General features: G+C 36.1%; 1 protein-coding gene across 50 annotated transcripts in view; it reads left to right on the top strand.

The window, feature by feature from the left end:
* TTN (titin) overlaps positions 1-12,253 on the top strand; it is a 323,995-nt gene that overhangs the window by 158,806 nt on the left and 152,936 nt on the right. For 43 of the 50 annotated variants that reach the window (XM_089779942.1, XM_089779940.1, XM_089779930.1 and 40 more), the window contains 13 exons: positions 1-78; positions 304-387; positions 1,983-2,063; positions 2,251-2,331; positions 2,617-2,700; positions 2,969-3,043; positions 3,404-3,481; positions 3,696-3,779; positions 4,655-4,738; positions 5,063-5,134; positions 8,810-8,893; positions 9,122-9,370; positions 11,758-11,835. In XM_089779942.1, the coding sequence (XP_089636068.1) occupies positions 1-78; positions 304-387; positions 1,983-2,063; positions 2,251-2,331; positions 2,617-2,700; positions 2,969-3,043; positions 3,404-3,481; positions 3,696-3,779; positions 4,655-4,738; positions 5,063-5,134; positions 8,810-8,893; positions 9,122-9,370; positions 11,758-11,835 (1,212 nt within the window). The remainder of the gene's footprint in view (positions 79-303; positions 388-1,982; positions 2,064-2,250; positions 2,332-2,616; positions 2,701-2,968; positions 3,044-3,403; positions 3,482-3,695; positions 3,780-4,654; positions 4,739-5,062; positions 5,135-8,809; positions 8,894-9,121; positions 9,371-11,757; positions 11,836-12,253) is intronic. The other 7 variants (XM_089779917.1, XM_089779919.1, XM_089779931.1 and 4 more) reach the window with 7 other exon arrangements.

Genomic DNA, 12,253 nt, shown 5'->3' with positions numbered 1-12,253 from the left:
TGACTGAAGTGCACAGGAAAATTATCATCGAAGAAAAAGTAGCTATGCCTGAAAAAGAGGAGGCTCCACCAAAAAGAGGTACATTGCCTTTTGAATCTATGCAACAGAGGTTTCGCTCTTAATATTGTCTTGTATTCTGACCTGTCTATTTATGTTGTATAAAATGTAGATTCTTCTGTAAACTCTAAGTTCTTTATTTAGTTTATAAAAATTTCAGGCCTCTGTACTTGTATTTTTGTTGTCTACTATTTTTGCCATTTATGACTAATTCAAAATTCCTAAAAATAAACAATATTTTTAAAGTGCCAAAAGTACCCAAGAAAGCTGTGCCAGAAGAGAAGGTGCCTGTTCCAGTACACAAAAAAGTGGTGGCTCCACCAGCTAAAGGTACATTAACTTTTTTTGGTGATACATAAAGCTTCTACATATCAAGAAATCAGTGAGAACCAACAGGCCTTGAACCTGTGAATTATATGATTTTTTAAAAAAGAGATTATATTAACTTCGTTATGAATTAAAAGGAATTTTGGTTTCTGCCCTGCAAAAATGCAGAAAATTATGTGAAATGGTCACACACCTGCATTTCTTATGCATTCAAAACTGCTGTAAATTATATGGTAATTTTGAGTGCACACTAATTTTGATAAACTGAGTAACACTCATATGCAGAAGCTCACTGTCTCATTGCTAAAAAAAAGTATTAATATCTTTTGAGATCATCAACTTTTTTTTCCAAAGATGTTCTTCTGTACTTAACATCTGCCATTTCCTTGTTTGTGTTTAAAATGCTGTTATGTTTTTTCGCTGTGTGAAATTTTGTAGTTAAATTACTTGTAACAGATAATGCCAACAATGCTGAAGAATCTTACATTCAAATTCAAGAATCCTTACGTCTTACATATGCTTTCAACATTGTTTTTTGTGTGCTGTGTCTTTTTTTTGTTTTGTTTACATACTTTTATAAATATCATTGCTGTTACTAAAATCACACTGAGCAAAATGGGAAACTTTCAGTTGGCTTAGGTGGGCATTAAATCTAGTCCTGCAAAGCACTGAGCAACTCGTAGTGGTACTGAGTGTTCTGGTCTGATCTACCTCCCACTTAAGTCCTTGACAGTGATTCCATTTACTTCAGGGGAAGTTGGCTTCATTTTTGAGAGCACTTCAGATGTACAGCAGCTCAGCACCTTGCAGGATTGTGACTAAAAGGAGGAGGCATCATAAAAGAGAAGCTAAAGTTAGCCTGATGAGATTTTCTTCCCAATCTTTTAGTTCAGAGGTCCTAGAACAGAGATGGGGAGCCTTTTTGGGTAGGAAGTCACTGACCCACTGAAAAATCAGTCGGGGACTGGAGTGCCAGAATGGGCTCCCCAATGCTGGGGGAAGTCCTAAGCCTCGGGAGCCAGATCAAGGCAACCCAGGGGCTGCCACCAGCCCTCGGGCTTTAGGTTCCCCACCCATCCTAGAAAATTACAGCACTGTATTTAAAATATGTGTATAAATGAAAACCATACTTTGAAATTTGGACCAAAATCTTCCATTACATTAAGCACCTTTCCTTCAGCCAACTAATGTTTCTCTAAAACAAATTCAACAGAGACTTCAATATAAGAAAGGACTTGGCTAAACACAGAAGATAACTGCTGACATAATTGTCTTTATCCCAAACCCAAATATACCCAGTTGTCTCTCCATTTGCTTTGTTGCAACTAACAGTTATCTAAGATTCCATTTGACATTCATGCAGCAAAAAATAAATGCCCCCTACATTTATTGTATATCCTGATTCGCAGATATTAGTAAATTGCTGCACAGTTTGGATCTTGCTACTATTTGCGGGACAGGCAGTACTCCTAGTGCAGGTGAAGACTAGATAAATTAGATTTTTAAATCAAGCATTCGATAGATACAAATTAATAAAGGACTAGATCAAATATGGTAAATATATCAATTTTATATCTTTAACATTAATATCTTTAAAGTAGCTGAAGAAGAGCCTTCCTACATAGAGGAGGAAGTACCTGTCCCTGTTCCTAAAAAAGTGGAAGCCCCACCAGCTAAAGGTATATCAACACTTACATATTAAATGTCAATTGTTCTGTATCTCAGCATTACTGAGTGTATTGTTTTTATACATGTCTCTATTACACACGTTATGTGTTACAAACTTCTTTTTTGAGTCACCAAGTGTTTGCTTACTGTTTTGATACCTTTCCTATCTCTAAAACTATACACTGTAATATTTTTAAGTGCCTGAGAAGCCTAAGAAAGTTGTCCCACCACCAAAAGTTCCTGCTGCTCCTAAAATTGAGGAAGCACCACCAGCTAAAGGTATAAAACAGTTACTGATTAAAATGATACTTACTTATCTTGAAAGACATGACAGAAGTCTTCCCTTCTCAGTTTCTTGGTTTCAGTGTCTGTTAATAAAGATGTGTTTCTTATAAATCAAAGTGTGACTGTTTGTATTACAGCTGTGTCTTCTGTTTACTATTATGTGTTTTTCCTTACTTAAATACGTTGGTTATTATCAAATAAAGGAAACACTATGATATTACAGACAAAATATATTCAGAATCCTACACATCAATATTTTTAAAACTCTTCTTTCTAAAGTGCCTGAAGTTCATAAGAAAGCCATTCCTGAGGAGAAAGTACCTGTTCCTGTTCCTAAAAAAGTGGAGCCCCCACCAGCTAGAGGTACATCAGTCATTTGCTTATAATTTGGAAATATGTCTTCCATTCTTTCAATTTCAGTCTTTAACTTCTTACCTTAATGAGTAAAATATAGCTAATATGCTTTTAAGTTTTTAGCATTACACATATACATGTGTCTGTTTGTGTCCATTGCCCATTGTATTCATAATCAGAGTTGTGTATTGCTTCCTGTATTTGTGTATTGCTTTCTTCTTTTAGTTACAGTATTGAAATCATTCCAATGTTCTAAAATTGCACAATATTTTTAAAGCATTAAAGAAAAAACCACCAGAAGAATGGATACCTCCAGTACCTATAGAAACAGAAGAACCTCAATTCACCAAAGGTAAACTAATGAAAATTATATTCTTTAGATGTCTTTATCTATTCCTTTATCTTACACATTTTGTTTGCTTGTTTGTTTTTATTGTTTGTTTCAAATGACTTTCAAGTAGAGATTTTGTGTTTTTAGTGACAGTAACTACTGGTACTTCATTGAATATGGACTATTACTTGTGTCCTTTATATTGTTTTTGTAAATTGTTCCTTCTTTTGCTGTCTCATTTTTATATTAAATGAAATTTCATGTTTATTTTCTTTCATAAAAATACAATCAAGATTAAAAAGATTAATTAATAGCTGCTTATTATCCCAAAATGAATTCCAAAGATTATAATTAAATATTCCTATATTTAATATTTTAAAGTGACCGAAGTACATAGGAAAATTGTCATAGAAGAAAAAGTAGCTATGTCTGAAAAGGAGGAGACTCCACCCAAAAAAGGTACTTGGCCTTTGAAGCTAGCAACAGATGTTTCTCACTTAATAGTGTCTTATATTAGTAATACTTTAATTACATAGCCTAAAATGTAGATTCTAGTGCATGCATTTGTTTCCTTTTTTAACTTATAAAAATGTGAGGTCTCTGTATGTTTGTTGTTTGATTGTTTTTATAATTTGCAATTCAAATTTCCTAAAAGTAAACAATCTCTTTAAAGTGCCAGAAATGCCCAAGAAACCTGTTCCAGAAGAGAAAGTACCTGTTCCGGTACAGAAAAAAGCAGTGGCTCCGCCAGCTAAAGGTACATCACTTATTTTCTAGTGATACCGGAGGCTGCTACATATAGAAATCAGTGAGAATTGACAGGCCGTGAACCTGTGAATTATCTGATTTTAAAATGAACACTTTATACTGATCTGGTTATAAATTAAAAGAAATTTGGTTTTTGACTTGCAACAGAAAATTAGAAAATTATGTAAAGCAGTTGCTACCCTGCATTTCTTATGTATTCAAGACTTAGTAATTGCTATAATAGCTGCTAATTTTTATAAACTGAATATCAGTTGTCTGCAGAGGCTATCTGTCTCTTCTCTAAAAAAGTATCAGTATCTTTTCAGATCATCGTGTTTATTTCACAATTGTTCTTAAATTCTGTCATTTTCTTATGGGCTTAAAAACTCACTTTTACCCTTTTCATGTACTGGAAGATGCTAGCAACACTGAACAATTAAATTCTAGAGCCCTTAATATGTCATGTAAACATGTTTCAGTTATTCTTTTTATGTGCCTATGTCTCCTTCTGTTTTTCTTTTCATGCTTTTATTAATATATTACTGTTGCTAAAACAGCACAATGATTCAAAATTCTTTGGAAACTTACCTGAAGAAAAAAACTAGGTGGTATTCTTAAAACATATAAATTCCACAAGTAAAATGTATATCCATCTATTTGTGTATTAGAGTTTGAACTGACCTGTTGTCTTTGTTAATTCAAATTCATGTTTGCTTGTTGGTTAGTTAACATGTCTATGTCTATTTTTAGACACACAATCTTACTTTGTAAATGTACATTTATTTTGTACTTGTTCATCCTTAATTCTTTTACATGAGCACCAAATTAACAGAGCGTGTCTGCATTTTGCAATTTAGTATTCTTACAGTTGCTTCTTTTTAAAAGTACCAGAAGTTCCAAAGCCAGTTGTCACGGAAGAAAGAGTGTCCATTGCTGTTCCAAAGAGAAAAGCAGCTCCACCAGCCAAAGGTATCCACATCCATGGATTAAATAACAGAAATGTTATAACTGCCTTGCCGTTGGTCCTCCTATCTGAATGCCATGTTGTCACAGAAACCTCTCCTGAAGTCTGATATTCCACCAAAATTCTAGGAACCTTAAGCAGTACTAAGTCAAAACTATGGGTGCATTTTCCCTCTTTTTATCTGGTGCTGGAATTGGCAGGAAAGAATTTAAAATGTCTTATTTCTGTACAAAGCACACAGGTCGGATAACGAATATACATCCTCTACCGGAAATACTGTTTCAGAGAAACATTACTATAACTAGATTTTGTCTTTAATGTACCCACAGTGGAAGAGCATTGGGCTTTGTCAGAAGAAGTCTCCATCTCTCTTCACACAGAGGAGGAGGTTTCATACACAGGTATGAACTACATTGGAAGACTTTGGACTCAAATAAAATCGTTTAGTCTTGCCACCATTTTTAAAAATCTATTTTGTTTGACAAGCAAAACTCCAGATTTCAAGTTGAGTGTAAATTAACATTTTATATTACACATAGAGCAAGTCAATATTATTCTGCAAAGTGGAGCCCTCTGATTTTCCTCTGTCTGCAAGAGGCTTAATTCTTCTATCCTGACTTCCCTTTCATTTTCTGGGGAAGCTTATTCATTTACTTGGCTCCTGTCTTGGATGCAGCCCATGTGCTGCCTGTCTCTCTGCCCTCTGAGGGGGAGCTGCCTGACCAGCTCCATCCTAAATACACAAGTGATCTCCTCTTCTGGGCGGCCTGTCCTTCTTTCCCCCTCTCCCAAGGAAAACCAGCCCATCCTGAAGTAGTGATATAGGAAAGGCTCCTCTGACCCTTCTTCCCTCTCAGTATGTCAACTCACTCTGGGGCTGAGACAACCCAGAATGTCCCCAGGTATTGAAAAACCCCTTTGTTCTTCTCTGTTGAAAAACCTCTGGTTGTTTCAAGACTGGGAGGAATTCAAAGACTTTTACAGCCACTGGAGTGAGACTTGGCCTCACTGCAGCAGAATGACGGGTGGGATGGGCAGGGCACATACACAGAGAATTGTGAGAAGAGGAGAATTGTAGGAGAAGGCACCTTGCTGGCCTCCCAAATAACAGTATGGGGGAGAAGACCAGCAAGCATCTTGGAGGAGAGCCCACACAGGGAGAATGAGCCATGTGTCCCCCAAAGAGAGGGTAGGTCGTGGTCTGTAGGCCTCCGTCGGAAAGCAAGTGAAAATACAAGGTGTGGGACAGAGCTTTCTTGGGCAGCAGAGTCTGCTGTGTCTGGTTTTATAACCAAAACAATGAAAGTTGCCAGGCTCAATTGATTTCATCTCAATTTTATGGGTGCATACTTACTTGGCATTTAAGATTTTGAGGCTCTTAAAATTCATGCCCAGCCCTGTATAAGGAAAGAAACCGGGCTTGTTTCACACAGCCCAAAAAGAATACTTGTTATAAGAATAGTGATAGAAATGTAGCCGTGTTAGTCTGGGGTAGTTGAAGCAAAATGCAGGACAATGTAGCACTTTAAAGACTAACAAGATGGTTTATTAGATGATGAGCTTTCGTGGGCCAGACCCACTTCCTCAGATCAAATAGTGGAAGAAAGTAGTCACAACCATATATACCAAAGGATACAATTAAAAAAACGAACAAATATGAAAAGGACAAATCACATTGCAGAACAGAAGGGAGATGCGGGGGGGGGGGGGAGGAAGGAAGGTAAGTGTCTGTGAATTGATGATATTAAAGGTAGGGAGAGTGGGATGTTTGTGAGTTAATGGTATTACAGGTGATAATTGGGGAAACTGTCTTGGTAATGGGTGAGATAGTTCAAATTCTTGTTAAGTCCTTGTTGGCAAGTGTTGAATTTTAACATGAATGACAGTTCAGAGGATTCCCTTTCAAGTGCAGATGTAAAAGGTCTTTGTAGCAGAATGCAGGTGGCTAAGTCATTTAGAGAGTGTCCTTTCTGGTTAAAGTGGCAAGAAACTGTTTTCTTGCCACTTTAACCAGAAAGGACTCTCTAAATGACTTAGCCACCTGCATTCTGCTACAAAGACCTTTTACATCTGCACTTGAAAGGGAATCCTCTGAACTGTCATTCATGTTAAAATTCAACACTTGCCAACAAGGACTTAACAAGAATTTGAACTATCTCACCCATTACCAAGACAGTTTCCCCAATTATCACCTGTAATACCATTAACTCACAAACATCCCACTCTCCCTACCTTTAATATCATCAATTCACAGACACTTACCTTCCTTCCTCCCCCCCCCCCCCCCCCCCCCCCCGCATCTCCCTTCTGTTCTGCAATGTGATTTGTCCTTTTCATATTTGTTCGTTTTTTTAATTGTATCCTTTGGTATATATGGTTGTGACTACTTTCTTCCACTATTTGATCTGAGGAAGTGGGTCTGGCCCACGAAAGCTCATCATCTAATAAACCATCTTGTTAGTCTTTAAAGTGCTACATTGTCCTGCATTTTGTTATAAGAAGTGAGAGTTTTGGAGGTTGTGGCTTCTAGCATAGAATCATAGATTCATAAATTCATAGAATACTTGAGAAATCATCGAGTCCAGTCCCCTGCCCTCACAGCAGGATCATCCTGGATAGATGTCTGTCCTACCTGCTCTTAAATATCTCCAGTGATGGTGATTCCACTACCTCCCTAGGCAATTTATTCCAGTGTTTAACCATGCTGATAGACAGGAGGCTTTTCCTAATGTCCATCCTAAACCTCCCTTGCTGCAATTTAAACCCATTGCTTCTTGTCCTATCCTCAGACCCCAAGGAAAACAATTTTTCCCTCTGTCCCTCTGTCATCTCTTTTCTAAACTAAATAAGCCCAGTTATTTCAGTCTTCCCTCATAGATCATGTTTTCCAGACGTTTAATAATTTTTGTTGGTCTTTTCTGGACGTTCTGCAATTTCTCCACATCTTTCTTGAAACGTGGTGCCCAGAGCTGGACATAGTACTCCAACTGAGGCCTAATCAGCACAGAGTAGAGCGAAAGAATGACTTCTTGTATCTTCCTCATAACACTTCTTTTAATGCATCCCAGAATCATGTTTGGTTATTTTTGCAACACTGTCACATTATTGACTCATATTTAGCTTGTCGTCCACTATAACATATAAAACATCATCCACTTGCTTGACCTTGACCCTTCTAGCAGCTTGCTGCACTAAGTAAAGATTGGTTGTTCCTTGGCAGAATACAGGTAGAAATATTTAGTTCAATTACTGCCAATTAGATTCCCTTTACCAAGAAGAAAATTCACAACTGATTTGCTATCTCAGAGGACCTAAAATGTCATCCAAATGCTAGCACACACTGGCTTTTCCTGGGTGACTTCTCATGTTAATAAAACATCTTCAGCAGTTTGAAAGATGGGAGATGATATTACCCAGTGCCATTTGAGAAAGAGAAGAAGCTCTACAAAGGATGCACTCTTTCCATGTCTTAAGCTTTTTGGAGTGTTTACAGTAAATATCGTATCATTTTCTGGATGTAGACATGGGTTGCTTCCAGTTTACACAGCCTACTTCCATCTGTGCAAGTGGCATGTTTGTTCCTGCTCTCCCATTTTACTGTGGGAAGACTGGATTGGAATGTTCTGTTCTTCACAAACTCAAGTGACGGTCAGAGGGCTCTGGCTGTAGTTACTGGAGAATCTGAAAGAGAACCACATAGGCACATTTTTGTGAAGCAGCCTGCTTTCCTCATTTGGAGAGGGGCAGTCACTGAGGTCACAGTGGAGCTGAATTTTTTCAGGATTGAATGGATTTTGTGTCAGAGCTCTGACCCAGAGTATGTATAAATACGCTGTTGGCAAGAAGTGGGTACAGCAAAGATCATCTGCTCATATGTATACGTTGAGGTCTTGGTCTTTTTGTTGTTGTTGGTTTTTGTTGTATTAAACTATGTATAATGTTTCCACAGTTTGCACAGTTGTGTTGGTCATATGTTAGATACTCTTTCTTATATATCTTTCTTCTTTCTCAACTATTTGTGTTTCTGTATGTTGTTTTGTAAAGTTCTTAAATGTGAATATTCTGGTTCTTTAAAGTGCCTGATGTTCCCGAGAAAGTAGTCATAGAAGAAAGGTTACCAATTTCTATTACTAAAAAGGTGAAGAGACCACCAGTTAAAGGTACATTCGATATAGTTCTAGCTACTATATGACAGTTCTTTAATATTAGAACATACATTTTTTGTGTATCTGTGTTGTAAATGTATTGTGAATTCTGCCTTTTGCTTTTACTGGGCAATCTGGATTTGATTTAGTTCTTTTTATTGCAATGTGTTGTAGTTTTGTTGATCTGTTCATAAGTATTTTTGTGATGATGTTTGAAAATCTTAACATTAATATTTTTTAAAGTGCCTGAAGAACGTAAGACAGTTGTCCAAAAAGAACAAATATATGTTGAAGTTCCCCAGTATGAAGAGGAAGAGGTCACCCATTATGAAGAGGAAGAGAAAGTTACCCAGTATGAGGAGGAGGAGGAAGAAGAGGAAGTCACCCTCTATGAAGAAGAAGTAACCCAATATGAAGAGAAAGTTCCTCAATATGAGGAGGAGGAAGAGGAAGTGCCTGAATATGAAGAAGAAGCTCCCCCACCAGTGAAAGGTATAATGAAATTTTGGGATAAAATCAAAACAGAACTCTTCTGGTTTGCAAATATGTGAAGATTTTCTTTTAGTTATTCCAATACATTTTTTCTTTGTTATGACAATTAATTATTGGTGTTTGTTACAAAGTGTGTGACATGTTTGAATCCTTACAGTTCATTACAATTTTTGCAAATACAGTAAGTGTTCAATGCTGTAAATAATCAATTGCTAGTGTAATGGAGTCTGGGTAATCAGATAAGGCAATGAATGTATCAGTTTTATTTCATGTTGGTTTGGGGCCTTATCTTGTTATCCTCCATATTTTAAATGTCCATTGACCTTATTGAGATTTCCATAATCACAAGAAATGGCATTTGCATCCAGATGTTGGGCAGCTTAAGTGGCCAAAAGTGACTAAGTGATCTAAGAATGCCAATTATATTGACTTTCATTTAGATGTTTTTGAAAATTCTAAATAATTGTGGGATGTTTTTTAACATCACAGAGGCCAGAAATGGAAAGGGCTCTTTAAATTATCCAGTCCATCTTCCAGAGCTTTTAAATATTTTCATAGGGAGAGTAGTTGATGAAGATGCTTAGAAGTCTCTATCACCCTTGCATATTAATCTTAACCAAAAAGTTAAGCAGGTCATCCCAAATTCTTGGTAATAAAAATTTTTCAAACAAGAAGGAATTTTTCAATAAAACATTGTATTATAAGACTATGCCCATTAGTTCAGTCTGAATCTGTTTACAGGAAATATTAGCTTTCAACTAATCTCCTTATCCTAATATAAAAATAAATTTTCAAACTATCCTGTTTTGATATTTAAATTTTTGTCAATGTTTGGTTTGAAAAAAATTTCTACAAGATGTTAGCTAATTTATGCTAACATTTTACTGTGTAAAATGATGATATACATTTTAATCAATCTAATCCCTATTTTTAAAAATAGTTGGTTCATGAGCATTTTTGAGATTTCATCTTTTTGCCCTAATTTGGAGATGGAAATTTTTTCAAAATCTGAAAAATACTCTTACAACAGAAAAGCTTTTTCCCATCCAGCTCAATGTCCAATATCTCACAACATAACGTAAAGATACAGCACAAAAATCTAAAACTGCCCATGTGATTTAGGAAAAGTCCCAATTTCAAAAGAAAGTTAACGGCTTACCAAAGGTCTTATTTAATATTTTCTTCATGACCACTCCTGGAGGCGAATTTATGGTTTACTCTGACCATCTAATGCATATCAAAACTATACTTTGAAATTCTTGTGTACAAAATTAAACCTGTCAGTAAACACACTTTACAAATATGCCTTTTTCCTTGTGAAAACAAGATCTGGCTATGCTCTGTGGAAGCAAGTATGTGGTTTGTCTAGTTTAGGAAAATAGATTGGGGTTACTTAAAATCTAACTTGACCATCTAAAAGGAGCTAAAGTTAGTTGTTTGCTTTGTTGTTTTGTTGGAGTGACATGGTTATTTTAACATCTTATCCTAATCTAGACAAAGCCAATGGGATGATTTTCTTCCTTAAAGTTAAGCAGGGGTGAAAATCATTTTTTAGGACAGGGTTTATTACCCTGCCCATCGGGGTGGCCAGTGACTTCTTGCAGTCTACCATGTATCCCATCATTCAACTTGTGTTGAGGCTTCAGGGTTGTGGAATTCATTATTTTTTAAGAAATCAATTTGGTGAAATCTTGGCTCCAAAGACAAAATTGTCCTGATTTTAAACAGAGACAGAATACCATCCTTTGTTGTTTAAGAAAACAGTCAGGTATATTCTGCCATTCACCATTACTTTTATATATGAATTAGTAGATGATTCTAATTAGCTAACAGTTCCATTGTGTAAGCAAGTTAGTTGATGTAGCGAGTACCAGCAATATACTCAAAATTTCTGAAAAAAAGAATTGAATCTTAATATATATTCCACATCTGGCCATTCAGCATTCTTAAATATAATGTATTAAGTGCCTAATCAGTGTAAGAGAGTAGTTTCAGGAAAAATATACTTGATATAGTAATAGGAGCTAGTGACATTTTTCATCAAACATTTTCATGTTGACCAAAAACTGTATTTTTTGCCCAAATTTCCTCATCACCACTACTATTTTTACAAGCTCTAAAAACCTAGTTTTAAGGGCCAGACCATTTTGTCTTTACTGAGAACTTGGACAATTGACATTAAGATAAATTTGCCTCGGTGAGAATTTCAGGTTATGGCCAAAATAAGCATATCCCTTTATAGTGCTTTTTTTTCTTTGGATATAAAATTGTTGTTGAATGGTACTTGTTTGTACTGGAGTTATTTTCTTGTGTTACAGTTGAGTTTGTGTAGTTTATGTTCTTGTTGTTTTGTAAGTAAATTCCTAAAACAAAAATGGTATTTTTAGTGCCTGAGGTACCCACAAGACGTATCCCAGAGGAAAAAGTACCTGTTCCCAAGAGAAAAGAAGCTCCTCCAGCGAAAGGTACAGCACCTTTTCTCTGAAGTTATCAGACTTTCTTTTGTATTTAATTAATTTTATTACTTCTTGAATATTTGTTTCATAGTTGTAGCCAAGTGGGTCCTAGGATATTAGAGAGATAGGGTAGATGAATTAATATATTTTATTCCTCTATTTTCTCTTGGTTAAATAGACAAACTTTTTGGCTTACCCAGAGTTCTTCTTGCGGTCTGGGAAAAGTACTCAGTGAGTCACAGTTAAATATAAGGTGGAACATAAGGAGTTGATCAGAAGGAGTTCACACAAGTTGCAAGAGACCAACATGATATGGACAGTTAGCACCTCTACAGTTGTATGGCATATGAGGGCTAGCTGGTTACAAAGCCATAAATCCAGTGTTTTACTGAGTCTATGATTTTTTAGTGTCTAGTAAAGTTATGAA

The sequence above is a fragment of the Pelodiscus sinensis genome, chromosome 7 (genome assembly GCF_052426305.1).
Source record: "Pelodiscus sinensis isolate ZL-2025 chromosome 7, ASM5242630v1, whole genome shotgun sequence".
Classification (NCBI taxonomy): Eukaryota; Metazoa; Chordata; order Testudines; family Trionychidae; genus Pelodiscus; species Pelodiscus sinensis.
Note: the sequence above shows the minus strand (reverse complement) of the source record. Positions and strands in the feature narration are given on the sequence as shown.